Genomic DNA, 22,549 nt, shown 5'->3' with positions numbered 1-22,549 from the left:
CCGCCTGGGGCTGGTGGCAAGTCCCCCAAGGCTGGCCTGGAGGGCAATGGGGGCATGCGGAGAGGTTGGAACTGGCTTGTCCTGTCCCACAGTGGGACGGGCCCTGCAGCGGGTCTGAGCTCAAGGCTCGTGCCCGTCTCTGGAGCCCCTCTGCTGACCCTGTCCGTCCTCCTCCAGTGGGGGATCTGCGGGACTTTGTGAGGAGCCACCTGGGGAACCCCGAGCTGCCGTTCCACCTATGTGAGTGCTTCTCCAGGACCTGCTCATGCTCAGGTTTCCATGACTCCTGGTCCCTCCCAGTTGGGGTTAGAAGCAGCTTTTCCCATAGAAACAGTGTCGTGGGGCAGACAGGTCCTGTGGCTGGCCCGTCCGACCGCGTGAGGCCCACTGGTGTCTAAGGACGAGTTGGGGAGAGAAGGCGGGAGGTCAGCCTTTCTCCTGCCTCAGTGCCCTGCACTGTCTGCTTCCCGCCTGGCCTCCCAGGGTCCCGGGAGCTACAGGGAGATGGGGGATGGAGAGCTGTTGGTCTCCCTTGGAGGGCTTCTGGGTGGTAAGGGGTCAGGCCACCAGGCTGCACAGGGAACTGTCTGGGGCTGGGGTCCCCTGCAGGTGGGTCCACTCCAGGCCACTCCTTTGGCCTGTTGCCAGGGTTTTTGCAGCAGCAGAGAGGTGGGCAGAGGACTGTGAGCTGAGAGGGCTCTTCAGAAATATCCTTTCCTGAGGCTGTATGCCCTGGGCCTCCCCCCCTTACCCTTAGGCTTGTCTTCCCTGGGGAACAGGAACAGGGGCAAGGGGGCAAGGCGCTTCCTGACCCAAACAACCATCTTTCCGCAGTCATCGCTCCTCCAAAAACCATCCTGGACGACCACACGATGACCCTCTTTCAGGTATGGGCTGCCTGGCTGGGGGCGCTGCCTGATTGGGGAGGGCGAGGCTGAGGCTGGCGGGAGGAACGACCTGGCAGCTGCTGCAGGAGGATAAATATGCCTTTTAGCCAGTGGACTGGAGGGAGCAGAGTGCCTCTGAAGTTGGTTCTGGGGCTTTCCAGCCTCCTCCGCTTCCTGCCCTAGCAAGGGTGGGCCTGCCCAGCTGGCTGCCGGCCGTCCTGAGTGGGACTGCCTTCGAGCTGGGTGAGAAGGCATCGGCAGGTGGGGCTGCTGGAGGAGCCCCTGAAGGGTCAAGGGTCAGAGACCTCAGCTGCAGGTGGCTGGTTGCCCGAGAGGCCCCTGGGGTGCCAGCCACTGGGTAGGTTTGGCCCTGGGCTGGAGGGGCTGCTGCCAGGCCTGCCTCCGTGCTCCTGCCTCCCCCTGGACCCCTCGGCCTCTGCTGGGAATGCCATTGTGGGTCCTCCCCGCTACTGCAGCTGCTTCTGCCCCACCTTCCCATCAACCTCTAGGGCTCCCAAGGGTGAGGAGCATTGATGCAGTACCCCGCTGGGCTGCCTTCCAGAGCCAGGAGGAATGTTCTGTCCCATCGCCCCTGGAAGAGCAGCCTGGGGCCTCCCCAGCTCTCTGGTCTAATGGTTTTCTCTTCAAAGTCTCTTGAGATATTTTAATTAGTAACAGAGGCCGGCCCTTATTAAGTAGCCGGCAGGCCCTGAAGAGGTCTGAGTTAGGGCGAGGGGGTCTGCTTGCTGCCCGGGGCTGCCACCATTGTGGGGGAGATGGGGCAAGACCAGGCAGAGAAGCTGGAAGCTCACCAAGGAAAGGAGTTAAAGTGGGTGGGAGCAGGGCACTGTGCACTCCCCCCCACCCCCTTCACAGCCCCCTTCTTCTGCAGACCCCGGGAGCCCCAGAGGTTCTGGGCCTCTTTCCTTCATCCCCGCCCATCCTCCCTGGCCAGCCTGTTGATAAACATTGAATTTGGAAGGTGCTTTGGGATGGAGAGGACCAGCGCCCAGGCCCCCCTCCCATTAGGAGCCCTGGGGTGCTGCCTGTCCCGCCCACACGGCTGATTTCTGGTGACACTCTGCCCCTGCTACTAGCAGCCGTCTCCTTTCATCCGTCAGCTCAGCCTGGAGCCGCAGGGCCTCCGCGCCGGGTGGTGTCCCTGCCCGCCCGCGATCAGAGAGCTGGCAGCGTTCAGGGAAGGAAGCCTTCCTCCCTCCCGCGAGTGAGCGGGCGAGGAGGCCGCCGGCTTTCATGTCCCTGGCAGGGCTGTGTTCTGGCTGCTGGTTGCCCTGGAGGCTGCCTGGGGGCCGGCCCCGAGCTCTGGAGAGTGACAGCTTGGGGTAGGTGTAGGGGACGGCAGCCCAGCTGCCCTTTTTGGCCATTGGACCAGGAGAGTGTTTGCTGAGAGATGCTGAGGGTGAGGACAGGATGGGAGGATGCAGGCACACAGTTGGTGGGCACAAAGGCTCCTGGGGCCTGACATCAAACCTGCTTTCTGGGCCTGAGCCCCAGGGGTCCTTGCTCCACCCCCATCTTAGCCCCTGTGCCCACCACCTCGTCCCGGGCTCAGGCATCTCCCTTAGCAGGACCTGAAGACCACCACAATCTGCAGGGACCTCCTCAGCCTGAGCAGACGGGTATCCCTTCCCTCCTGGTGGTCACAGTGGTCTTCTGTGCTTGTCCACTCAGCTTTTATTTGGTTGGGATTCCAGAGATGCAGCCAGTGGGCAGAGGGCTTCCAGCAGGTGCTGAGGGGAGGCAAGAAGACTGAGTTCCAGAAGAGCCACCCCGAGGGGCCCAGAGGACTCCCAGCTGGTCAGAGGGGTCTTCAAGGCTTCAAGCCCTGTAGCCCCCAGACAGCCTGTGCAGGTGGGCTTGAGTAGGGTCCTGTGAAATGGGAGCATGCCATCCTCCGCGGTGCTGTGGGGGTGGCCCCGCACCTGGTGGCTTGGCCCAGTTGGGGTCCAGCCACGCTGGGCCCAGGGAAAGTAGGGGTGCTGTCCTTCCCATGCTCCCTTCCTGCTTCCTGGCTACCCCCCAGCTTCCGGGTCTTCCAGGGCCCTAGGGCAGCCTCCGCAGACCCCAGGCCATCCTTCCACACGAGGCTTTGATCCCAGGCATCGCAGTGGGGTTTCAGAGCATTCACAGCCCTGATCTGTGTCCCTCGGCTTCAGCTGGTCTCAGTGTTCCTAGACCTGCCTTTTGAAGATTCTTCTTCTTAACACCCACCACCCGACTCTGAGAGCTCAGGGCCAAGAGCAGAGAGGATGCACTCAGCTGACAGCTGTGGCCTTTCCACCAAGGGCTGAGGACACAGATCCTCAGGCAGCAGCATCGCTACGACCTCGGGCCAGCTTTGGGGCTTGCAGCCCTGGTCCTCGGGTGCAGAGGTGGGAGTGGAGGGCAGGTTACGATGCTGGGGGGCCCTGGGGCCTTCTGCTAGAGCCTTGATTCTGCACTGCAATCAGCCCCAGCCTGGGAGGCCTCCAGGGGCATGGCAGGGGCAGTGTGACCCACCCTCGTCCCACACCTGTGCAGGTGAGGCCAGTCCCTGAGCAGAAACCCTCTGCCACCACCCCCACAGTTAGGAGCTCAGGAGAGGCACAGTTCCTGGACCCCCTCGGGCAGGATGTATAGCCCGTGGGGCAGTGCCTGCCCTGTGTGTGGGGCTTCATACTAGCTGGCACTGGCTCTTTCCCACCAGGCAAGAGCCAGTGCCGAAACAGGGAACCTGAGTGTTGGTGTTCAGGGTCTTGGCTGGTGGACTCCCAAAGGCAGAAGATCTGGGAAGTACCTGTTGGCCCTGGACTCCCAAAATAACTTGTCTCCAAGAGTCCCCCACTCCCCATGCCTGGGCCTGGGCCAGCTGAGGGTCCCCCCATGGTGTTCCCGTCTCCTGTCCAGCAGCTCACAGAGGGTCTGGCTGCTTCCCCTTAGCCTAAGGGTGGCCCACCTGGCTGCCCCCAAAGACCCCTACACACTCTGTTATTTGGGCAGTGTGGATGGGGGAGGGGAGGGGGCAGCACAGGCTGGGCCCTGGCCAGCAGCCACCCTGTGCCCCTCTGGCCTCCCTGGCCATTCCTTGCCCCACACCCCACCACACAGTTCTGTGTGTCCGTTTGCATCTCCTCTGACCTGTCTGCCTCCTGCAGTCTCTGCGGAGGGTGGGGGCTTCCAGGCCTAGTTCCTGCCTTCAGCGTGTTAACTGTCCACCCCAGGAACTGGGCAGGAGGGAGAAGAGTGATTAAAAATGCCAGAGCAAACACGCTACAAGAGCTTCCTGGCTGGCCGGTGCTTGGGGCTGGCCCCTGGAGGGTCCTCTGTGGTCTGACACCCTGGCCTGGCTTGCCCTGGGGTTGGTGCCAGAGGAGGAACAGGTGAAGCTGGGCTGGGGGCAGCTTGTGGGGACTGGGCAGCAGACTGTGCTGATGGCAGGGGCCTGGTGGGGGCCATTGCCCTCCTCAGCAGAGCCCTGGGCCTGGTGACTGTGGCTTGTTCTAGGTACAGTCCTCACGAGGCCACCATGGAAGTGGGGCGCAGCCCACCCTCCCCGCTGGCCTCTGCCCACAGTGCCTACCTGGTGCCTTGCTGGTCCCCTAAGCTCCTCTCTGCCTCCCTGTAGGCAAACCTCTTTCCTGCTGCCCTTGTGCACTTTGGAGCCGAGGTGCCGACAGGTGAGTGGGGGTTCCTTGCTCTGCCCATCATTGTCGGCCAGCCCTGGGCCCTGTGTCCCAACTCATTGAATTCCCAGAGCAGGGGACTTTGAGTCTGGAAGGGAGACCTGTGGCCCAGATACACCAGTCCCCTACTCCCTGGGGGTTGTGGGCTGGGACAGCCATCTGTCGAGGCCAGGTCCTTTCCCAGAGCACAGTAGTAGTGGTGGTGGGGGGCCTCCTCCTCCATGGCCTGAGGGTGGATTGGGTGTCTTGCAGGCCTCTACTTGGAGCCCAGGCTGTTGGAACACACCATATCCCCATCTGCAGCTGACGTGCTGGTGGCCAAGTGAGTGCCTGCAGAGGGGTGGGGGGAGCCCACTGCTATAGTGCCTACCGTCCTGCCCCTTCCATCCCCAGGTGCATGTCCAGGGCCCCCGGGACCCCGCCCCCGCTGCCAGCCCCTGACCCTGCACCCCTTGAGTCGAAGCCAGCTGCTGAGGAGCAGGCAGTGGGGCCTCCTGAGCTGAGCCCCGGGACAGCCCAGCCTGTGAGGAGGGATCTGGGCAAGGTGCCTAAGTGGCTGAAGCTGCCAGGTACTGTGGGGGGGTGGCCGGCTTGGGAGGGGCTGCAGGCCGGGGGCCTAGGACCCACAAGGTCATCCTGGTTTGTTTGTACTGCAGCCGGCAAGAGGTGAGAGCCGCCAGCCCGGAGGTGCCCGCTTTCCTGGCCGCTGGACCCCTCCCCACCCTGAGCAGGAATAAAGGCTCTAGCTTCTTTCCCAAACCCTCTTGAGACTCTCCTGTCCTCCTTTCTCCAGAAGAGGGCCTCTGGGTCCTCTGTCCCAGCCTTGTAGGCACAGGTCTCCAGCTGCTCCTAATGCTGGGGCCAGCTGGTCCTGCAGCCAGACTGGACCATGGTGTGGGCCGGGGGCCGCTTGCTGGGGCCTTGTTCTCATTAACAAGGGCCCAAGTGCCCTCCCTGAACCTCAGGCCGCCTCCTCTTGGTTTTTACCTAATTGACATTAATTACCCCTTCTCTGAGGTGTGAGAAGAAAGGCCTCCAGCCATCACCCGCCTGGCTGCGTCACAGCCCGCCTGGCTGCGTCATAGGCTGGGCTACCCCAGCCCTGGCGCAGAGGGGAAGACAGTGGGGCTGGGCAGGGCCAGCCTGGGGTTTCCCAGTGCCCTACCCGCCTGCCCCCGCCATCTGAGCACACTTCAAAGTGGCTGTGGGGCATGGGTTCTGGCACTTGTCGCCAGCCTCCCCCTTCAGGTCTAATTACTTCCACATGTTCCCAGTGCTTTGAAGCCCAGAGACTAGGGGTGGTGGTGGTGGGGGGGGGGCACAGAGGCCAGGAAGGGGTGCAAGAAGGGGCCAGCAGGGGTGAATTAGGGAGGGAGGGCTTGCCCCCCCACCCCCAACCCATACCATCCTCAGGTGCCGTGGCAGGAGGGTGCAGAGGTAGGGCAAGGCTGCCCCTGCAGCTCCTCCCAAGCCTCCAGGTCCCCAGGGTCAGTGGGGTGGCTCAGCCAGGGGCAGCTGTTGTCCTACCCCCCTCCCCCACCTGGACGTCCCTCCCCAGTGGACCACGTCCTGTGGCTCCGTGTCCTGACTGCAGTCACTCAGCTCAGAGCCCTTTGGGTGTTCCCGTCCTGGGTTCTGACGAGTCAAAGCAGCTTTCAGAACTAAAGGGAGGTGGGGGCTGCGGGATAGGGAGGGCCGCCCAGCCCTGTGCCAAAGGAGCTGGGCCCCTGAGGCCCTTGAGTATCTGAGGGCAGCCAGACCTCCCAGATGGGCCCTCTAGTGGGTCCCACACCCGTCCGAGGGTCCACGGCAGGCATGGCCTGAGGCTGACCTGCTTGTCCCTGGCATTGCCTCACGTCAGTAGCAGAGGCTTGATGGCTGGTCTCCAGGTTCCTCCCACCCTGCACTTCTTGGTCCTTGGCACCAGCATGATCCCTTACCAACAGACCCTGCCCACACCAACATTCCTGGGCATGCCTGCCAGCCGGTGGCAACCCCACAGCAGCCCCATGGCAGGACCGCCACTTCCAGGCGAGCAGCCGCGTGTGTGAGGGCTCCGATTTCACAGCCCTACTGCAGCCCGGCCCACGGCAGGACACTCGCACATGCCACTTGTTATCTTGCCTTTTCTCAGAGCTTTGCTTTTGTCCTACCAGGGTGGACAGAGGGGGCAAGTTAGGCTTTGAAGCAACTTGAATTTGGGTGATTAATGGCAACAAGGAGGCAGTGCCTGGGAGAGGCAGCTTTGATTTATTGATGTTGCTTTGTGAGAACAAATTTATAGCTCAGGGAAGCATCTTCAGAGGGGAATATCAAGTGGTTAAAAGGTTACACACTAGCTTTGATGTCAGGGTGGCAGGACTGCACGCAGCTTTGCTTGTTTGTAGAAGACACACAGGTTACCTGCTCTGGTGGGCTGGTCCCGGCTTCTCCCTCGGCACCTGCTTCCCGAGGACCCAGTGCTTCTCGCACACTGGCGGGTGCTCAGCTGCCCCAGGAGGCACAAGGGGTGGGCACGTGTCATGGTGCCAGACCCCATGGGCCTGGTTCCCCACACAGGCCCCCCATCCCCTCAATGACCCCCTATCCGCTGCATCCGGGCTGTTGGCAGCAGGGCAGAGAGGATGCCAGGAGGAGAGATGCATTTGCTGGGGCCTGGCCCATCTTCGGGGCGGGAAGAGAATCTCGGGGATCAGCAGCACCTTCCCTGCCTGAGGTCAGAGGCCACAGAAGACATGTGGACACGGGGCTTGGCCATGACTTGGACAGGCAGCCGCAGCAAGCGTGGAAACCCCTAGAAGTCTAGAAGCTGTTGGGGAGAGGAGTGCTCAGAGCCTCATGGGCACCAGCCCACCCCTCACTTCCTCTGCCAGGCCCTGCTCCTGGAGGGCAGGACAGAACAGGCATGCTGCCCCCTCTGCCGGGCCCACCTACCAGCTGAGGCAGCACTTTCTCCAGCTGGTCCACGTCCACGCGGGCCAGGTCCTCTGCCTGGGCCTGCCGGATGCTGCGGATGGCTGCCTCTGCCGGGACACAGGAGGGAAGTGAGAGGCAGACAAGGCTGGGGGAGCTTGAGCCCCACACCACCCTGAGCCTCAGCCTCACCCATCCCCGTGCCAGCTGGCAGCTCAGAAGATGGAGGTTGTGGCCCCTGAAACACAACTTTCCAGGACACAGACCCCAGGTGCTTGTGGGAAAAATACATGTCTTGGTTTCCCCATAAAAAATGCAAAAGGCTCACGAGCCCAGGTTAGACATCAGAGGAGGCTGCCGGGGTCCCTCAGCTCACCCACAACAAAGATCTTCAGCAACTCCGCCATGAGCTGCAGTGCGTCCCCGCTGACTGCAAGGTGGAGGGGAGCAGGTTACAGGACCCCTGCCCTCTCCCTGTGCCCTGGTCAGGGGCTGCAGTTCCACCTCCCACTTCTTTCCTCACCACTTCTGACCTGGCTCATCCTCCCGCAGGTGACCCCCAGCCCTCCACTCCCAGCAGCCCCCCGAATCCTGCTTGCTTCCCAACTGGTGTCACACACCTTTGGTCTTGTCATCCTTAAAGTGCAGGTGCAGCAGCTTGCTCACCAGTTCCTGGGGGGATGGAGGGGCGTCAGCGGCCCAGTCGCCCTGCTCCCACCCCTCTGACTGCTGCAGACCCCATAGGCATTTAGTTCTGGACGGGATGGGGATGGAATTTCCAGATGGAAATGCCCTCTGCCGATGGGGCCTCCCCTAGGGTGGGGGACTAGGTGGTGGGGAGAAACCTCCCTGTGGATGCTTCCAGGACCAGAAATAAGACACAGGTGGTGGGCAGGTGGGAGCAGCCCAGGTGCCTGCCTGGTGTTCTCCGGGGCTCCAGTCCTTGTGGAATGCAGGGCAGTCTTACGGCCCCAGCCTCAGGGGCCAAAGTGCTCTCCCCTCAAGGGGCTGGTCAGGGTGGACAGGGGACAGGGGGACAGAACCCAGGCATATCTGCAGGACTTCCCGATGGACAAGGATGGGACAAGGACAGGTCCAGGCCAAGATTCCTCAAGGTGGGGGCTTAAGCCTCCAAAGGATGGTGCCACTCTGCAGAGAGAGGGACTGTGGGCGGGGAGGGGTTTTGGGATCCAGGGACTCAGGAGTTCAGCTTGAGTCATGTGGAGTGAGAAAGAAGCATGAGGCATCCAAGCAGAGTGGTCAGGTGGGTGCTGGAGCTGAGAGAAGGGTCTTCCAGGATGTTGGAGCTGGCCATGAGGATTTGGGAGGTGGCAGGATCTGGGTGAACCAAGTGAGGCTGCTGAGGGCAGGGACCAGCCAGAAGAGGCTGCAACCGAGGAGCCAGCAGAGCGCCTGGGGCGTCGGCAGGACAGCAGTGGCAGGAGCCCAGAAATGGAGTGTAGTGCAGGGAAGGTGAGCTGGGGGCCAGTCAGGCCTCAGGCCTTAGCCACGGGAGGTCGCACTACCTTGCCCAGCGCAGCTCAGCAAAGCCCAAGAGCGGAGTGGAGTGGACACACGATGGGTCCAGGCTCAGAAGGGTAAGAACTTGCCACCTGGTCACTTGGGGAAGCAGTCACTCCAGGAAGCAGCCACAGCGGCCTTGTCCTCCCAGTTGTAACTGCATGAGCTTGTCGCCACCTGCTGGTCATTTTTGCTGCTTACCAGGAGGGTACCACAAAAGACCCAGAAGGCTCTACTGCGCCACCTGCCCCTGGACCCACAGGAAGCACTACATCAGCCAGGCTGCTGTAGGGGAGGCTCCTGCGCCGGGCCATGGCAACATCTAGCACCAGCTGGGAGTGGTGGTTCCCTAAACAAGTGACTCGAACTCACAGAGGACAAGATGGGACCTGGGATGTGTTCAGCCTTTGCCCCACTGCATGCGGGCACCACGGCCCCTGCCTCCCTAATATCCTCAACTAGGACAGCCCTGGTCATAGGTTATGACCACAACCCCACTCTGGCCAGAGCCCTCGGGGTGAGGACTCCAGAGCTGTCCAGGTTGGCATGATGGAGGCCAAGCCCGGTGCTCCCCTCTCCAGCTATTACGATGGGTGGATTCTCACCACCACCCTTCTAGGTCGCCTCAGGCTCAGTGACTTTCCCTTTTAGATCACGGACTCCTTCTGTGCCGGGGCAGAGCCACGATCCTGGGTGAAAAAGGAGAAGCAGCAGAAAGGGAACCAAAGAGAACTCCCCTGAGCTTCTGCAAGGCTGAAATTCCCACATGGGACAAGGAAGTGGTCATGAGGGGCTGAGCCCCTCTCTTCCTCCCCAGGTCACAAAGACCCACAGGCCCTCCTGGAGAACCTTCCTGGTATCAAGTGCTCGGTGCTTCCTAATCTTAGGGCAGAGCAATAAAATGAGACTCAGAAACCACTCACAGCCTGCAGGGTGTGGGAGCCTTCCTACCCACCCACCCACTCACCCAGAACGCCCTGGGGCGGGGCGTCCCGGAAGCAAATGGAGAGACTCTAGAGTCGGGTGGCCTGGGCTTGACGGTAGCCCTGCCTCAGTTTCCCCACTGGCAATGGGGATGGTACTAACCCATCTCCTAGGGTGGGTGAGCATTACATGGGTTAATCTATGTCAAGTGTATGTAACAGTGCCTGACTGGGCTAGGGTGTTACTAAGAAAGCACTTGGAGAGCCATACACAGACACACATCAGACAGCAGACAAACAGACGCTGTCGGAAACGCAGTTCGGCACAGGGCTCGCGGGATATAGGACTGGCCAAAAGGCAGCTTTAGATTACACAGCCAGACTGACTGTCAGCGAGCCGGGCAGAGGGGCACTCTACGCGAAGCGGTTTAGGGAGGTGCCGTGGGATCTCTGAGCATGGGGTGGCGGGGGGAGCCGGCGGTCCCCTGAACACGAAGCGGTTTAGGGAGGTCCCGCCGGATTCCCGAGCATCAGGGCGGGGCGGAGGGCGGTGGGCCCGGGCCCTCTCTGAACCCCCTGCATTTCCGCCGCGGCGGCACTCACTCCTGCCCGGTTTCTGCAGACCCGCTCCCTCGTGCCCCAGACCAGGTTGCCTGCCTGGTCTTCTGCCACCGGCCGTGGGACCCCACCCACGGGGGGCGAAGGGCGCGCAGAGTGGGGGTCGTGGCCGGATTCTGGGAATGGGCCCACCCTGGAAGGCCCCAGCCCGCAGCGCGAGGGATGGCTCAGGGCCTGCACGTGGGTCACTCGTGGGGCCAGACCGCAGTGGCCCCGCAGCCCCTCGTCCACGGGCCGGCGACCTCCCGCTTCCCGGCCCGGCACCCCCCGTCCGCCCCTCCGGCCCTCTCACTTTCCGGAAGCCGGCGCCGGTGCCCTCCATGACCGCCGCCCGGGTGCGCGCCCTCCGAAGCCCCACCCCCGACCCCCAGCCAATCAGTTCGGAGCGCGCCCTCTGCAGCCCCGCCCCGCCACTCTCGAATGGGACCCGAGCGCGCGCTGCCTCGGCTCCTCGGACTGGCGGCCCGCAGCGCGCGCCAGCCCCTTCGTCCTTATTGGCCCGCGGCGAGAGCCCCTCCTCCGCAAAGCCTCCTGGGAGTTGTAGTTCTCGGCAGCCCTTCCCGGCGCGCCCTGCTCTTCCTGGATACTGAAGCGCCGCGGCGGCCGCGTAGGCCCGCGGCGAACGAGAGGGGGTCCCCGGCGCGAGGGCTGGAGCCTGGGTCCGGGGTATGTGCGACGCCCGGACCGGCCCTATCGCGGGAGGCCCTGTCCCCGAAGGGCCCTCCTCCCCGGGCCCCTGCTCGAGCGGTCCCCAGGCCACTTCCCGCCTAGAACCAACTCCACTTGCTCGTGGTTGCTGGACTGGGAGGACTTACGGTCGTTGCGCCTCACGCTGAGCTGCCGGGCTCTCTGTGGACCCCGGGGAGAGGAGCTCCCGGCCCAGCGGCTCCCAGGGAGGCCCGTCTCTGGAGCACCGGAGGGAGCCCCGCTGGCGCCGGGGACATGGAGGAGCTCCGGCGCTCCTACAGCCGGCTGTGCAAGGAGAGCGGGGCCGAGCCCCAGGAGGGTGTCCTGCAGCAACTGCACGAGCTGCCGCGGGGCCGGCTGGACCTGGCCACACAGAGCCTGACGGTGGACACCTGCAGGGCCCTGGGCAAGCTGTTGCAGAAGGAGGCACTGCTGACCCAGCTCGTCCTGAGTGACTGCATGCTGAGCGAGGAAGGTGGGCATCCGAGGGCGGGCAGGGGCCAGGGAGCCCTGGCAACTTCAGAGTCGGGGTTGGGGTCAAGCCGTTTGCCTCAGGGCGGCCTCCTCTTGCTTTGTTGGCACCGCTGCCCCATGGCTGCACACGCCCGGTCCTCGGCAGCCTCCCTCCAGGAGAGAGCTCTTCCGTCCCACCTGATCACTTCTTTGCGAGGTTTCTCCTCTTTTGTGCTGTAGTTAAAGCAAGCAGCAGCGTCCCTTCTTAAACCTGGGATGCAGGGCAATTTCTCTTAGTAACGAGCAAGCCTTAGCGTCCCCTGACTTGGGCGTGCCTCAGTGTGCTGGTGAGCAAGAGGGTCAGCGGCCTGGCTCCGCACCGGGCAGAAGCTGCAGAGTTTCAAACCTGACACGGCAATGGGACGACTCATTTCCGACATGAACCCTGACCAGTGGGGGCCACTGGGACAGTCGTCCCTCCCCTTTGTCTGGGGAGCTGACCCAAGACGGAGCCCACAGGGAAGGGCTCAGGCCACCAGAGTCAGAGAGTGACCACCCTACCCCCTTACAGGGGCCACACTGCTGCTCCAGGGGCTGTGCACCAACACCACTGTGCGGTTTCTGGATCTGAAGGTGAGTGGATGTGCACTCAGGGGTGTGCCACCTGAGCATGTGGGGCAGGGGGATGCCTGTGTCCCAGCTATGGGGGGGGTAGTCTGCCCAGTGGCCAGAAGCCGAGGCTGTAAATGCTCTTGCACACAGGGCTCCACTCCATTTTCCGATGGTCTCCTGCATGTGTGTGGGTGTTCTGAGGGCAGGAACAGGAGTTCCAGAGTGTTCATGTGAGCACACTGATCGAGCCCGCACCAGGGGGCCCACTATGGTCAGGGAAAGCAGTATCTGAAAGGAGCCGCACCTCTGCCCAGAGCTTGCAGCCTGGCCTCACCTACCACTTGACTAGGCCCTGTGGGGTGTGGACCTGGTGTTCAGAGCCCAGTCTGGTGGACGGGGAGTGACTGCCTGCCTCTTCCTGTCCTAGGGTAACAACCTTCGAGCCGCAGGGGCCGAGGCTCTGGGAAAACTCCTCCGACAGAGCAAGTCCATTCAGAGGTAAGGTGGCCGTCCAGCCTCGCCCCCGAGTCCCCTCTTTCTCTGCATGGTTCAGGGTTGGCCCCAGAAGACATGGTTCTGCAGCCTGAGAGAGTTCACTTCTTCAGGCCATTTGTCCATGTTTCCAGTCCCCTAGTGGGGAGTAGGCAGGTATAAGTTACTCATGTGGCTTCAGCCTTTCTGCCAGAGATCCTCAAGCCTCTGCCTCTTCTCAAGCGCCCCTCCACCCCATGGGAGCAGGGTGCTCCTTGGCGCCACGCACCTCATGTCCACCCTTCCTGCAGCCTCACCCTGGAGTGGAACAACCTGGGCACGTGGGAAGACGCCTTCGCCACCTTTTGCAGGGCGCTGGCCAGCAATGGCAGCCTGCAGCAGCTGGACCTCCGCAACAACCAGATCAGCCACAAGGGCGCGGAGGAGCTGGCCCTGGCCTTGAAGAGCAACGCCAGCCTCCAGCAGCTGGGTGAGGCCACCTGTGCTGGCCCTCTCTCCCAGGTCCTACACCCCATTGCTCCCTCAGCCCTCCTGCTGCTTCTTTCGTCTTCTCCTGAAAGCGGAATCGAGGGAGTATAGCGCTCTTGGGGAGGAGGGGCATGCTGAGTGGGGCTCCTGCTCTGTTGGTGACCACAGAATACTCTCCCCGCAAAAGAGTACCCTCCCCAGATCCGGGCTAGGCCAGCCCTGCCAGGTGCATTCTGTCTGGTGACACGGGTTTCCTTCCAGACCTGCGCTGGAATAACATCGGCCTCCTGGGAGGCCGGGCCCTGGTGAACTGTCTCCCCAGCAACAGAACCCTGTGGAGGCTGGAGCTGGCTGGGAACAGCGTCCCTGGCGACATCCTCAGAGCTGTGGGTATGGGTATACCGGGCTGCCGGTGGCTTGCTGTGTTTGGAGCAGGGCATAAAGCTGATTCCCTCTGACAGAGGCCCAGCCACCGAGGCAGGGGTGGCTCAGGGCTCGGGGCATGTAAACGCATAATGATGGCAGCCTAAATTACAAATGGAGAGAGGGAGGGCGAGGAAGAGGGCGCCACGGGGAGGAAAGGGCAGTGAGATGGAGTAGCTACCGCCCGGAGCTGCTCTGAGCGCCACCATGTGTGCTCAGTTGGTTCTTAGACCCAGTGAGGTGGACGGTCACCCACTTCACAGAGGAGAAAGCTGAGGCAGTGTGGCTCAAGGCCTTGCCCTGATGACTGTGCTGCTGCCTCAGGTAGCCTAGCCACAGCTGGAGAGGGGCTTCTCAGCATCTGCCCTCCCTGTCACCTGGAGTTCATGGCCGTGCGTGTGAGCCGTGTGAAAGTGGGGCCGCCCAGCCCGAGCTGCCTTTGCTGGAGCCATGGCCACTACACACTCCCTCAGTGACCCTGACACCTCAGCCTTGGGACTGGCTGAGCACTCTCCCACTCCCCATGGTTCTTTGTCCTGCCGAGAGTGCCAGCTACCTGAGGGCCTGAACTTGGGCTGGGATCCTGCTTGGGGTCACCACCTCCTGCTGGATCTGCCTGACCTGTGACATCTCTGACTTCTTGGTTCTTGGCCCTGCCTCCGGGTCACCCTAGGATGGTGCTCACCTCTTGGGGCAGTCGAACAGCCTCCCCCCACCTCTCCCCATGTGTATGCCCCCTGCACCAGGCATCTCCTGGGCTCCTGGCCCCACTGTTGCCCAACGCCCGCCCGTGCTGAAGCTCTTCACCTCCTAGTGCACTGGGGGGTGTGCAGTTTGCTTTGTGGGGTGAGACATTGCCTTACACAGTGTGGATTCTTGGGCGACTGGCTTCCGGGTGCAGGGCTGGGCCAGCCCAAAACTGAGCAGGTCCCCTGGTGGACAGCTTGGCTCCTTCCAACAGAACAAGCCATGGACCACAACCAGGACCGGCAGACCACCTTCCGGGAGAACCAGGCCCGTGCCCATGTGCTCAGCAAGGAGATGCGGCACCTCCGGGAAGAGAAGTCCAAGCAGGTGAGGACAGCACAACCTCCGAATGCAGAGCTGCGCCCGCCCTGGCCCTGCCCCTGCTTCACGGGCGAAAGGACCCCTAGGCCCTGTGCCGGGAGCATCTTCCCTTCCTCCAGGGGCTGGAGCCTCTCCGAGCCAACACGCAGGGCAAGATGCGACCTCTTTGCTTGACTCCCCTGGCCAGTGGGCAGGCTTCCCACGGGGGCTCTGGGGCCCCTGTGCCGAAGCTGTCCTCTCTGGCTGAGGCTGAACCCTTTGTCATCCTGCTGCCTCGGTGGGTGTCTGCTGTCCTTTCTGCCTCACTGGGGGGAGCAGGCAGGCTCCAGGTCCTGACAGGGCTGTCTGGCTCTGTCCCCAGTTTCTGGACTTGATGGAGACAATTGACAAGCAGCGAGAAGAAATGGCCAGGAGCAGCAGGTGAGCCCAGCCCCAGGGCTGCAGGAGGCAGAGCTGTGGCTCAGTTGGGGTGCGAACGGTTTGGATCCTGGCTCTGGCCTTGGAGGTGACCTCACTTGAGACTTGTGACCTGCCCACGGATGAGGTCATAGCGTGTGCTCCTGAGAAAGTTGGCTGGAGGACTAGAGGCTACGCAGAGCACTTCTTGGCCCAGCACCTGGGGTGCTGTAGAAGCGTGAGGAACAGCTGCTGTTACCAGGGCCAAGGGGGCCCTGGTTTGGGGTTTGGGTTTGGGTTTCTGGGACCCTCCTCTCTGCCCACAGGGCGTCAGCAGCACGTGTGGGGCAGCTTCAGGAAGCCCTGAATGAGAGGCACTCCATTATCAATGCCCTCAAGGCCAAGTAAGTGGGGGTGGAGGGGCAGCTTCAGAACACCTTAGAGATGTGCCCACAGGGCAGAGGAGGGTGGTACAGACAAGGATCCAAGTCCCCAGTATATGAAGGAAAGATGGGAAACGGCTGGGATGGTAACCTGGGAAGGCTTCCTGGAGGAGGCGAGCACTAGCTGGGGTGAAGAGTGGCTTGACAAGAGTAAGAACAGCAAGGCCTTTGCAAGGCTCGAGGTGGGGCCGGGCTGGGGCTCACAGAGGGCCTGGGGTGGGGCTGGCCCTTCCCCCCTTTCAGGCTACAGATGGCTGAGGCCACTCTGGCGCTGTCGGAGCAGAAGGCCCAGGACCTGGGGGAGCTCCTGGCCACTGCAGAACAGGAGCAGCGGAGCCTGGTGCAGAGGCAGGCAAAGGAGCACAGGCTGGAGCAGCAGGTGGGCAGGCATGGGTCAGGCAGGGGCTGCATGGTGGCAGGGGCTGGTGGTATCCTTGCCCCTTCTCACCCCCAGGAAGCTGCAGAGCGGGAGTCTAAGCTCCTCAGAGACTTGTCGGCTGCCAACGAAAAGAACCTGCTTCTGCAAAGCCAGGTATGGGGGTGCGGGGCCAGATGCCCCAGGAAGCCTAGGGCAGGGACCGCGGGGCTAGGGCTGAAGCTTCCCCCTCACGGCGCTGGCTCTCCAGGTGGACGAGTTGGAGCGGAAGGTGAAATCTCTGCAGGAGCAGCTGTTCCTGACCAGACAGGAGCTGACCAACACGTCGGCCGAGCTGAAGATGCGGGCTGTCCAGGCCGAGGGTGGGCGTGCGCAGGCCTGCCACTGAGGGGCCTGGAGACCGGAGCCCTGGGCCAGGGGAGGATGGGGAACCTTGGGAACGAGGAGACCCCCAGAGGAGTCCCACCCACGCTCTTCCTCCTGGGCTTCTAGAGCGCCTGGACCTGGAGAAGAAGAGGTCTCGACAGAGCTTGGAGGACTCAGAGCAGCTGCGTTTCAAGGAGGTGCCTCATGTGTTGTGTCACCTGGCCTCTTGCTTTCCCGGGCCTCCACCCAGGGCAGGCAGACGCTTCAGTGTGGCATGGTGTCCCCAAAGCACACCCCTGGCTGGGCTCCCTCAACAACCTTGGGCTGCTGGATGGCGGTTCTTTGCCGGCCCTGCTAGATGCCAGCCCTGCTACCTCCAGACCAGGCTCGAGAAGGGATCCCGACCGCACTAGGGCCACAGCGCAGGCTGCTGTGTGCTCCATGCCACCTGGGGTGTGGTGCTGGGATGTGCCTTCCATTGTTCCTTCCTGTGAGGCCACTTGGGGCAGCCAGTTCTTGGAAGGAACAGGGTCCCCAAGATTTACCTGCCTCCCAGGGTGGGGATCCCATAGGGAGAAGGCTGAGGAACCAGCCTGCCAGCCCCTTCCCCGCCCCACACCTGGGCAGGTGGAGCACATGACTCGCCACCTGGAAGAGAGTGAAAAGGCCATGCAAGAGAGGGTGCAGAGGCTGGAGGCTGCGCGGCTGTCCCTGGAGGAGGTGAGAACACGCTGGCTGGGCACTGGGTTCTGCCCTCCCCTGGGGTACCCCTGCTGTGGTCTCAGAGCCTCATCAGGCCCCGCTTTGGGATCCTGTGAGGCCAGAGGGACTTAGTAAGGTGGTACAAAGGCTCCTTTGGCTATGGAAACTGCCTAATGAATGAAGCCCTCAGGAGGCTGGTGGAGGGGTCATGTCTGTCTCATCCCATTACCCCCCACCCCATGGTCAATGGCTGGGTGGGGCCAGGAGGGGTCCCTGGGCCAGGGCAGGAAGACAGGCCCAGTGAGTCACTGTCTGCGGTGCAGGAGCTGAGCCGAGTGAAGGCTGTGGCACTCAATGAGCGTGGCCAGGCTGAGGAGGAGCTCATTAAGGCCAAGAACCAAGTTCGTTTAGAGGAGGTGAGCCCATGGCCCAGCACCCACCAGGGGGCGAGGCCTGAGGGACTGGTGTGAGCTGCCCGGGAGGGCACATCCTGCGGGGCTGAAGCGGCAAGACCAGGGCTGTCTGTTGGCTCTGTAGGGGGAGACAGGGACAGGAATTCCAGGGGTACAAGGGGTGGGGAGGAGTCAGAGCAGGACAGTTGTCCTCGTACCATGTCTAGTCCTCCACCAAGAGCCACCCTGCCCTGAGCTGTGGGAAGGGGTCTGGCCCATCAGTGCAGCCTGTGACTGCATGGCTGAAGGTGGGGGCCAGAGGGCAGGATGGAGTTGGCCTGGGATATTGAGGAGGGGAGCCCAGGAAGGATGCTCCCCGAAGGCTTGTTCAAGTTGAGCCCGTTCAGAACAAGATAACTAGAGCAACAGAGTGGTTTCCACGTTGCAAATAAAAGCTCCTCTCGGTCCAAGGAGGTGGGTCACTCATGTGAGCTCAGGGCCACATGTCAGAAACAGCAGGCAGGCCCTGAGCCCCCTTGTGCTCACCAGCCCCTCCTGTGCCCACAGCAGCAGCGCCTGGCTCACTTGGAGGAGAAGCTGCGGCTGCTGGCACAGGCGCGGGACGAGGCTCAGAGCACCTGCCTGCAGCAGAAGCAGACGGTGGCCGATGCCCAGGCGCGAGCCAGCCAGCTCGGCCAGCAGGTGGAGGGCCTGAGGCGGCGCCTGAAGGAGCTGCAGCAGGTAGCCGGGACTTTGAGGGCTCCTAGGGGTGCCCCAGTCCCCCAGCTGCCATCTCACCCCCCATGCCTGACAGGAACTGAGCAACAAGGACCAAGAAAGGGTGGCTGAGGTGACCAGGGTGAGAGTGGAGCTACAGGAGCAGAACGGCCGCCTGCAGGCCGAGCTGACGGCCCAGGAAGCTCTGAAGGAGAAGGCCGCGGCCCTGGAGCGCCAGCTCAAAGGTGAGCTGAGCTCCAAGCCCCCCATGCCATCTCTGTGGGGCCTTTCCTTCCTGGATCATCGAATAGGTGGCTGGGCTGGAGGGCTGAGGTGGGCCTGGTTTCAGCTCCGAGAGGTGCTGGCACGGAAAGCTGAATGTGTCTGCATGCAGGGGACCGTGAGAAAGCCCCGCACCGCCCCTCTGCTGGCCTCTGGAATGGCCCGCACCCACGGGGTGCCCAGAGCCTGCTCCTCACTGAGCTCCCTCCCCTGCAGTGATGGCGAGTGACCACCGGGAGGCGCTGCTGGACAGGGAGAGCGAGAACGCCTGTCTCCGAGAGAAGCTTCGGCTCAAGGAGGCCGAGATCACGCGGATCCGGGACGAGGAGGCCCAGAGGGCCAGCTTCCTGCAAAATGCTGTCTTGGCTTATGTGCAGGGGTCTCCCTTGAGGGCCCTGAGCCCCCAGAAGTGAAGGGAGGCAGAGACACTGCAGGAGCCGCAGGAAGGTGGCATGTGCGTGATGGCCGTGTCCCAGCCCTGCCCGTCTCTTCCTGCCAAGGGACAGGCCCTCAGGCACGGTTGGCGGCTTAGGCAGGGTCTACAGCTGGTGACTTGGAAAATCAGCACCAAGACCAACGGGCAAGTGGGACCACGGCAGCTTCCCACGGGCAGGCCTGGCTGCCCGGGCTCAGAGCCCAAAGGGCCAACAGGGCCCAAGCGGCTAGCGCCCCAGCCCCTTCCCGACTCTTCTCGTCCCCATGGCAGGGACTGATACGCCTGAGAAAATGTACCCATGATGGAAAGGAGTGTGGGGGAGGGGAGCCGGAGCTCTCCCAGCTCCGGCCACGTGTCACCGCCGTGAAATGGACGGTGAACGCACACTGACCGCTCCCCAGTCTGTTTGGAAATACAAAACTTCTGCACTCTGTGATACCTTCTGGGCCCTGCCTTTCTCCCACATTAGCCTGTGCTCCCAAGCCGCAGGAGACCCGGTGCTGGGGCCAGGCAGGAAAGACCCCCCAGGGTGTGGCTGGGTCGCCCCTCCTAACTGACAGCTGCCGGGTGGGGACAGCAGAGGCACTGCAGCAGACAGGGGCGCCCTCTGGTGACCTCAGACACCCTTTTCACCGGCCGGCTCCAGGTGGAAGGTTGGTGGTGGGGTGGGGGGCGTCTCAGCCCCTCGGTGGGCCTTGGGAGCACTCTCCCTAGACACCACGCACACGCAGACCACCCCACGTGCGCCCGACCAGGGGGTGGGGATCGGCTGCCTGCGCTTCCACTGCCTGTTGGCGTGGGCCACAGGGGCGTCGGGGAGCCCCCGCGCACCGGGTCCTGCCCCTCACCGCAGCTGGAGCGCTCCGGGGCTCAAGGACAGGCTGGGGCTGCCCCGGGTCCCCGCCCCGCACCAGATTTCTCTGGCAGGCGCGTCGGCCCGGGTTGGGGGCGGGCCCGCGCCCCCCGCCGGCCGCGCTCGGCTGTCTCCGCGCCCGGCGCTCGGCGGCGCTCGGCTGTCTCCGTCCGCTCGGGTCTGCGCTCGGCTCCGGTCCGCGGCCGCTGCGGCGCCGGGCATTTCTCCGCAGCTGGGCTCGCGGCCGCGCCCGCCGCCCGGCCCGCGCCCATGCAGGCCATCAAGTGCGTGGTGGTCGGCGATGGGTGAGTGCGCGGCGCGGAGGCCGTGGGCCCGGCGGGGGACGCGGCGCCGGGGACCCTGTTCCGGCCGGGCGCGTGGCTCCGGGGCGCGGCCCGGTTCGGGCGGGGCGCCCTTGCCGCCCTCCGCCCGGTCCGCGCGCGCCTCGGGACCGAGCAGGGGCGGGAAGCAGCGGTGGGCCGGGGGCGCGGCGGGCGGCGGGCGGCGGGCGGCGGGGCGCAGGCCTGCAGCCCAGGCCCACCTGATGCTGCCTGGCCGCCTGGCCTCCCAGTGGGTGGGGCCAGGCCTCTCACCTGGACTGGACCCCCAGCGGCTCCTGTCCGCCGCTGCCACCCTTCCCGGTTGCCCGGAACTCTGCTGCCCTGCCTGGGGCTCTCGCCCCAGCCCGCACAAACCGCTCTGCGCACGGAGGAGACCCGCCTGCCATGGTCCGCCTTCTCTAGCGCTAGGTCGTTGTGGTTGTGCCGGGCTGGGACCCCTGTCTCCACCCCAGGCACCCTAACTGGGCCTGTGGCTCCGTGGGAGGGAGCTGGGCAGAGGGCTGAGGCACAGGGCCTGGGACAACATGGGGTCACCCTCTGTCCACAGCGCCGTGGGGAAGACCTGCTTGCTGATCAGCTACACGACCAACGCCTTCCCGGGAGAGTACATCCCCACTGTGTGAGTGACCACCCTGTGGGTGGGTCCAGAGCTGGCACGTCAGAGGCCTGGGTGCTTGTGCATGGGGCTCCCGTGGGCTTTGAGGTCAGGCCCAGGTGGCCCTGGTCACCAGAGCTTCTGGGGTGGGGCCAAGCTGCCTGCAGAATTTCAGTTTTGTGCAGCCTGAGAACCCGAGATGTGGGCTGACCTTCCCCGCTCTATTCCTGCAGTTTCGACAACTACTCTGCGAATGTGATGGTGGATGGGAAGCCGGTCAACCTAGGGCTGTGGGACACTGCTGGGCAAGAGGACTACGACCGGCTGCGGCCACTCTCTTATCCCCAGACTGTAGGTGACCACAGGGCCAGCCCCAGGAGCTGGGTGGCTCGGGTGGGCCCTGAGGTCCTGATGTCAGTGACAGGGGTCATTTGGAGCCTCCTTGACCCCTCTCCTTTGGGCGCCCCCACCTTTCTCCTCAGGACGTCTTTCTGATCTGCTTCTCCCTGGTGAGCCCGGCCTCCTTTGAAAATGTTCGAGCCAAGGTAGGGCAGGGCTGGAGGGAGTCTGACTTTGGGGAGGGGTTTCCCAGAGGCCTCGCCCTGACAGGGCAGGGGTCTCTTGTGTGAAGATCTTAGACAAGCAAATTGTCCTTTAGAAGCAGAGGACATGTTTGATCTGCTGGGTGTAGGCTCTGAAGGTGGCCCTGGGGAGGGTGAGGGGCAGGGGTGGAGTCCGGGGGGTGAGCAAGGCTCTCAGAGAAAGGAGGGGCCCTGACTGCGAGACCCTGATAGGTCTTGAAGCTTGCTTCCTGGCTGGGTATTTTTGTCCTTGGTCATTTCCCTACCAAATCCAGTGGCCACTCCGTGAAGCAGGAAGGGCTAAGTGTGGGTCTAGGGGCTGCGAAGAAGGGGCCCTCAGGAGCCATGGCCTGCTTTGGGCCAGGCTGGGGAAGAAGTCCCCAAGGGGTAGAGGTCAGAGCCTCTGTCCACTGCCACAGTGGTACCCAGAGGTGCGGCACCACTGCCCCCACACGCCCATCCTCCTGGTGGGCACCAAGCTGGATCTGCGTGACGACAAGGACACCATTGAGCGGCTGCGGGACAAGAAGCTGGCGCCCATCACCTACCCACAGGGCCTGGCCATGGCCCGGGAGATCGGTGAGTGGGCGTGGGGGAGCAGGGAGGTGTGCTCTTGGGGGCACAACGCTGCCCCCTGCTGGCCCCCGCCTTTGCTGATCCCGGGTCCCACTCCCTACCTCACTGCCCCCTCTCTCTCTCTGTCCTCCCCCTTGCTGACCTCCACCCTCAGTGTCCCCCCACCCTCGCTGCTCCCTCCTCACTGCCCCCTCCCTCGCTGCCCCAGGCTCCGTCAAGTACCTGGAGTGCTCAGCCCTGACTCAGCGGGGCCTGAAGACAGTGTTTGACGAGGCCATCCGCGCTGTGCTCTGCCCGCCCCCCGTGAAGAAGCCGGGGAAGAAGTGCACAGTCTTCTAGAGCCGGCTTCTAGAGGAGCAGCCCCGCCCCCACCCGTGTCTGCTGTTGTGTTGAGATGTTTGGTGTCCCTAAGTCTGCTGTGGGGAAGTGATGGGGAGGGAGGAGCATGGGGACGGGTCTGCCACTCCCGGGGGCGGGGCTGGGGCGATGGGGTCCGTGGGCTCTGCCTCCCCTTTCTGGGGGCCGCTCCAGCCTCCCCTGGCTCCCACGGGAGGCCGGGAGGGAGCAGGGTCTCCCTCAGGCTGCAGGGGCAGGTCCAGGGCAGCCCCAGGACGGGCTTCCCTCTGGGGGAGGTTGGGGGTTGGTTCTGTCCATGGGCCCCGGGATGGGGCGGCCCCTTCTTATTTTATACAATAAACATTCTCCAACATCTGGCTGTCTTGCTACCTGCCCCGCCTCTGTCTGC

At 63.5% G+C, this 22,549-nt stretch overlaps 4 protein-coding genes across 21 annotated transcripts in view; 3 read left to right on the top strand and 1 right to left on the bottom strand.

Moving 5' to 3' along the window:
- Positions 1-5,353, top strand: part of ASPSCR1 (ASPSCR1 tether for SLC2A4, UBX domain containing) — a 30,600-nt gene extending 25,247 nt beyond the window's left edge. For 3 of the 10 annotated variants that reach the window (XM_023651751.2, XM_070225764.1, XM_070225767.1), the window contains exons 11-16: positions 178-240; positions 835-887; positions 4,513-4,564; positions 4,823-4,892; positions 4,964-5,139; positions 5,227-5,329. In XM_023651751.2, coding sequence (XP_023507519.1) covers positions 178-240; positions 835-887; positions 4,513-4,564; positions 4,823-4,892; positions 4,964-5,139; positions 5,227-5,240 — 428 coding nt within the window. In that variant the 3' untranslated portion in view covers positions 5,241-5,329. Of the gene's footprint in view, positions 1-177; positions 274-834; positions 888-4,512; positions 4,565-4,822; positions 4,893-4,963; positions 5,140-5,226 lie in introns of all 10 variants that reach the window. The other 7 variants (XM_023651750.2, XM_070225763.1, XM_014737643.3 and 4 more) reach the window with 3 other exon arrangements.
- Positions 5,354-6,800: 1,447 nt separating this feature from the next.
- On the bottom strand, positions 6,801-10,961 carry CENPX (centromere protein X). The gene is made up of 5 exons (XM_001489263.7): positions 10,838-10,961; positions 8,104-8,155; positions 7,860-7,913; positions 7,505-7,593; positions 6,801-7,379 (listed from the first exon to the last, which is right to left on the bottom strand). The coding sequence occupies exons 1-5, from the start codon at positions 10,865-10,867 to the stop codon at positions 7,365-7,367; spliced, it is 240 nt and encodes a 79-aa protein (XP_001489313.3). The 5' UTR covers positions 10,868-10,961; the 3' UTR covers positions 6,801-7,364.
- Positions 10,962-11,085: 124 nt separating this feature from the next.
- Positions 11,086-19,294, top strand: LRRC45 (leucine rich repeat containing 45). Of its 7 annotated transcripts, none has more exons than XM_070225757.1 (17): positions 11,086-11,707; positions 12,257-12,318; positions 12,725-12,795; positions 13,140-13,258; positions 13,519-13,647; positions 14,642-14,754; positions 15,110-15,168; positions 15,471-15,548; positions 15,831-15,966; positions 16,042-16,119; positions 16,214-16,325; positions 16,456-16,526; positions 16,957-17,049; positions 17,355-17,447; positions 17,994-18,164; positions 18,238-18,385; positions 18,639-19,294. In XM_070225757.1, the coding sequence occupies exons 1-17, from the start codon at positions 11,488-11,490 to the stop codon at positions 18,833-18,835; spliced, it is 1,950 nt and encodes a 649-aa protein (XP_070081858.1). In that variant the 5' UTR covers positions 11,086-11,487; the 3' UTR covers positions 18,836-19,294. The 7 variants fall into 7 exon arrangements, with proteins under 7 accessions (XP_070081858.1, XP_070081857.1, XP_070081856.1 ...); XM_070225756.1 differs by having other exon boundaries at positions 17,991-18,164; XM_070225755.1 differs by having other exon boundaries at positions 13,080-13,258.
- Positions 19,295-19,481: 187 nt separating this feature from the next.
- On the top strand, positions 19,482-22,515 carry RAC3 (Rac family small GTPase 3). Of its 3 annotated transcripts, none has more exons than XM_023651747.2 (6): positions 19,482-20,016; positions 20,600-20,671; positions 20,881-20,998; positions 21,130-21,192; positions 21,648-21,807; positions 22,013-22,515. In XM_023651747.2, exons 1-6 carry the CDS (start codon positions 19,982-19,984, stop codon positions 22,141-22,143), a joined length of 579 nt encoding a protein of 192 aa, XP_023507515.1. In that variant the 5' UTR covers positions 19,482-19,981; the 3' UTR covers positions 22,144-22,515. The 3 variants fall into 3 exon arrangements, with proteins under 3 accessions (XP_023507515.1, XP_023507514.1, XP_023507517.1); XM_023651746.2 differs by having other exon boundaries at positions 19,777-20,016; positions 21,959-22,515; XM_023651749.2 differs by having other exon boundaries at positions 19,777-20,016; positions 21,648-21,811; positions 22,013-22,512.
- Positions 22,516-22,549: the final 34 nt, after the last annotated feature.

Source organism: Equus caballus, chromosome 11 (assembly GCF_041296265.1).
Source record: "Equus caballus isolate H_3958 breed thoroughbred chromosome 11, TB-T2T, whole genome shotgun sequence".
Lineage (NCBI taxonomy): Eukaryota > Metazoa > Chordata > Mammalia > Perissodactyla > Equidae > Equus > Equus caballus.
The sequence above is the reverse complement of the archived record's forward strand: the minus strand, read 5'-3'. Positions and strand labels throughout refer to the sequence as shown.

Excerpts from the sequence above, each read along its gene's own strand:
- LRRC45 (XM_014737610.3), top strand. The coding sequence starts at position 11,488 with ATGGAGGAGCTCCGGCGCTCCTACAGCCGGCTGTGCAAGGAGAGCGGG. Across the intron at positions 18,165-18,237 it reads GCCTGAAGGAGCTGCAGCAG|GAACTGAGCAACAAGGACCA; the intron begins GTAGCCGGGACT and ends CATGCCTGACAG. Across the intron at positions 18,386-18,638 it reads CCTGGAGCGCCAGCTCAAAG|TGATGGCGAGTGACCACCGG; the intron begins GTGAGCTGAGCT and ends CCTCCCCTGCAG.
- CENPX (XM_001489263.7), bottom strand. The coding sequence starts at position 10,867 with ATGGAGGGCACCGGCGCCGGCTTCCGGAAA. Across the intron at positions 8,156-10,837 it reads CCGGCGCCGGCTTCCGGAAA|GAACTGGTGAGCAAGCTGCT; the intron begins GTGAGAGGGCCG and ends CCATCCCCCCAG. Across the intron at positions 7,594-7,859 it reads GCTGAAGATCTTTGTTGTGG|AGGCAGCCATCCGCAGCATC; the intron begins GTGAGCTGAGGG and ends GTGTCCCGGCAG.
- RAC3 (XM_023651746.2), top strand. The coding sequence starts at position 19,982 with ATGCAGGCCATCAAGTGCGTGGTGGTCGGCGATGG. Across the intron at positions 20,017-20,599 it reads TGCGTGGTGGTCGGCGATGG|CGCCGTGGGGAAGACCTGCT; the intron begins GTGAGTGCGCGG and ends CTCTGTCCACAG. Across the intron at positions 20,672-20,880 it reads GGAGAGTACATCCCCACTGT|TTTCGACAACTACTCTGCGA; the intron begins GTGAGTGACCAC and ends CTATTCCTGCAG.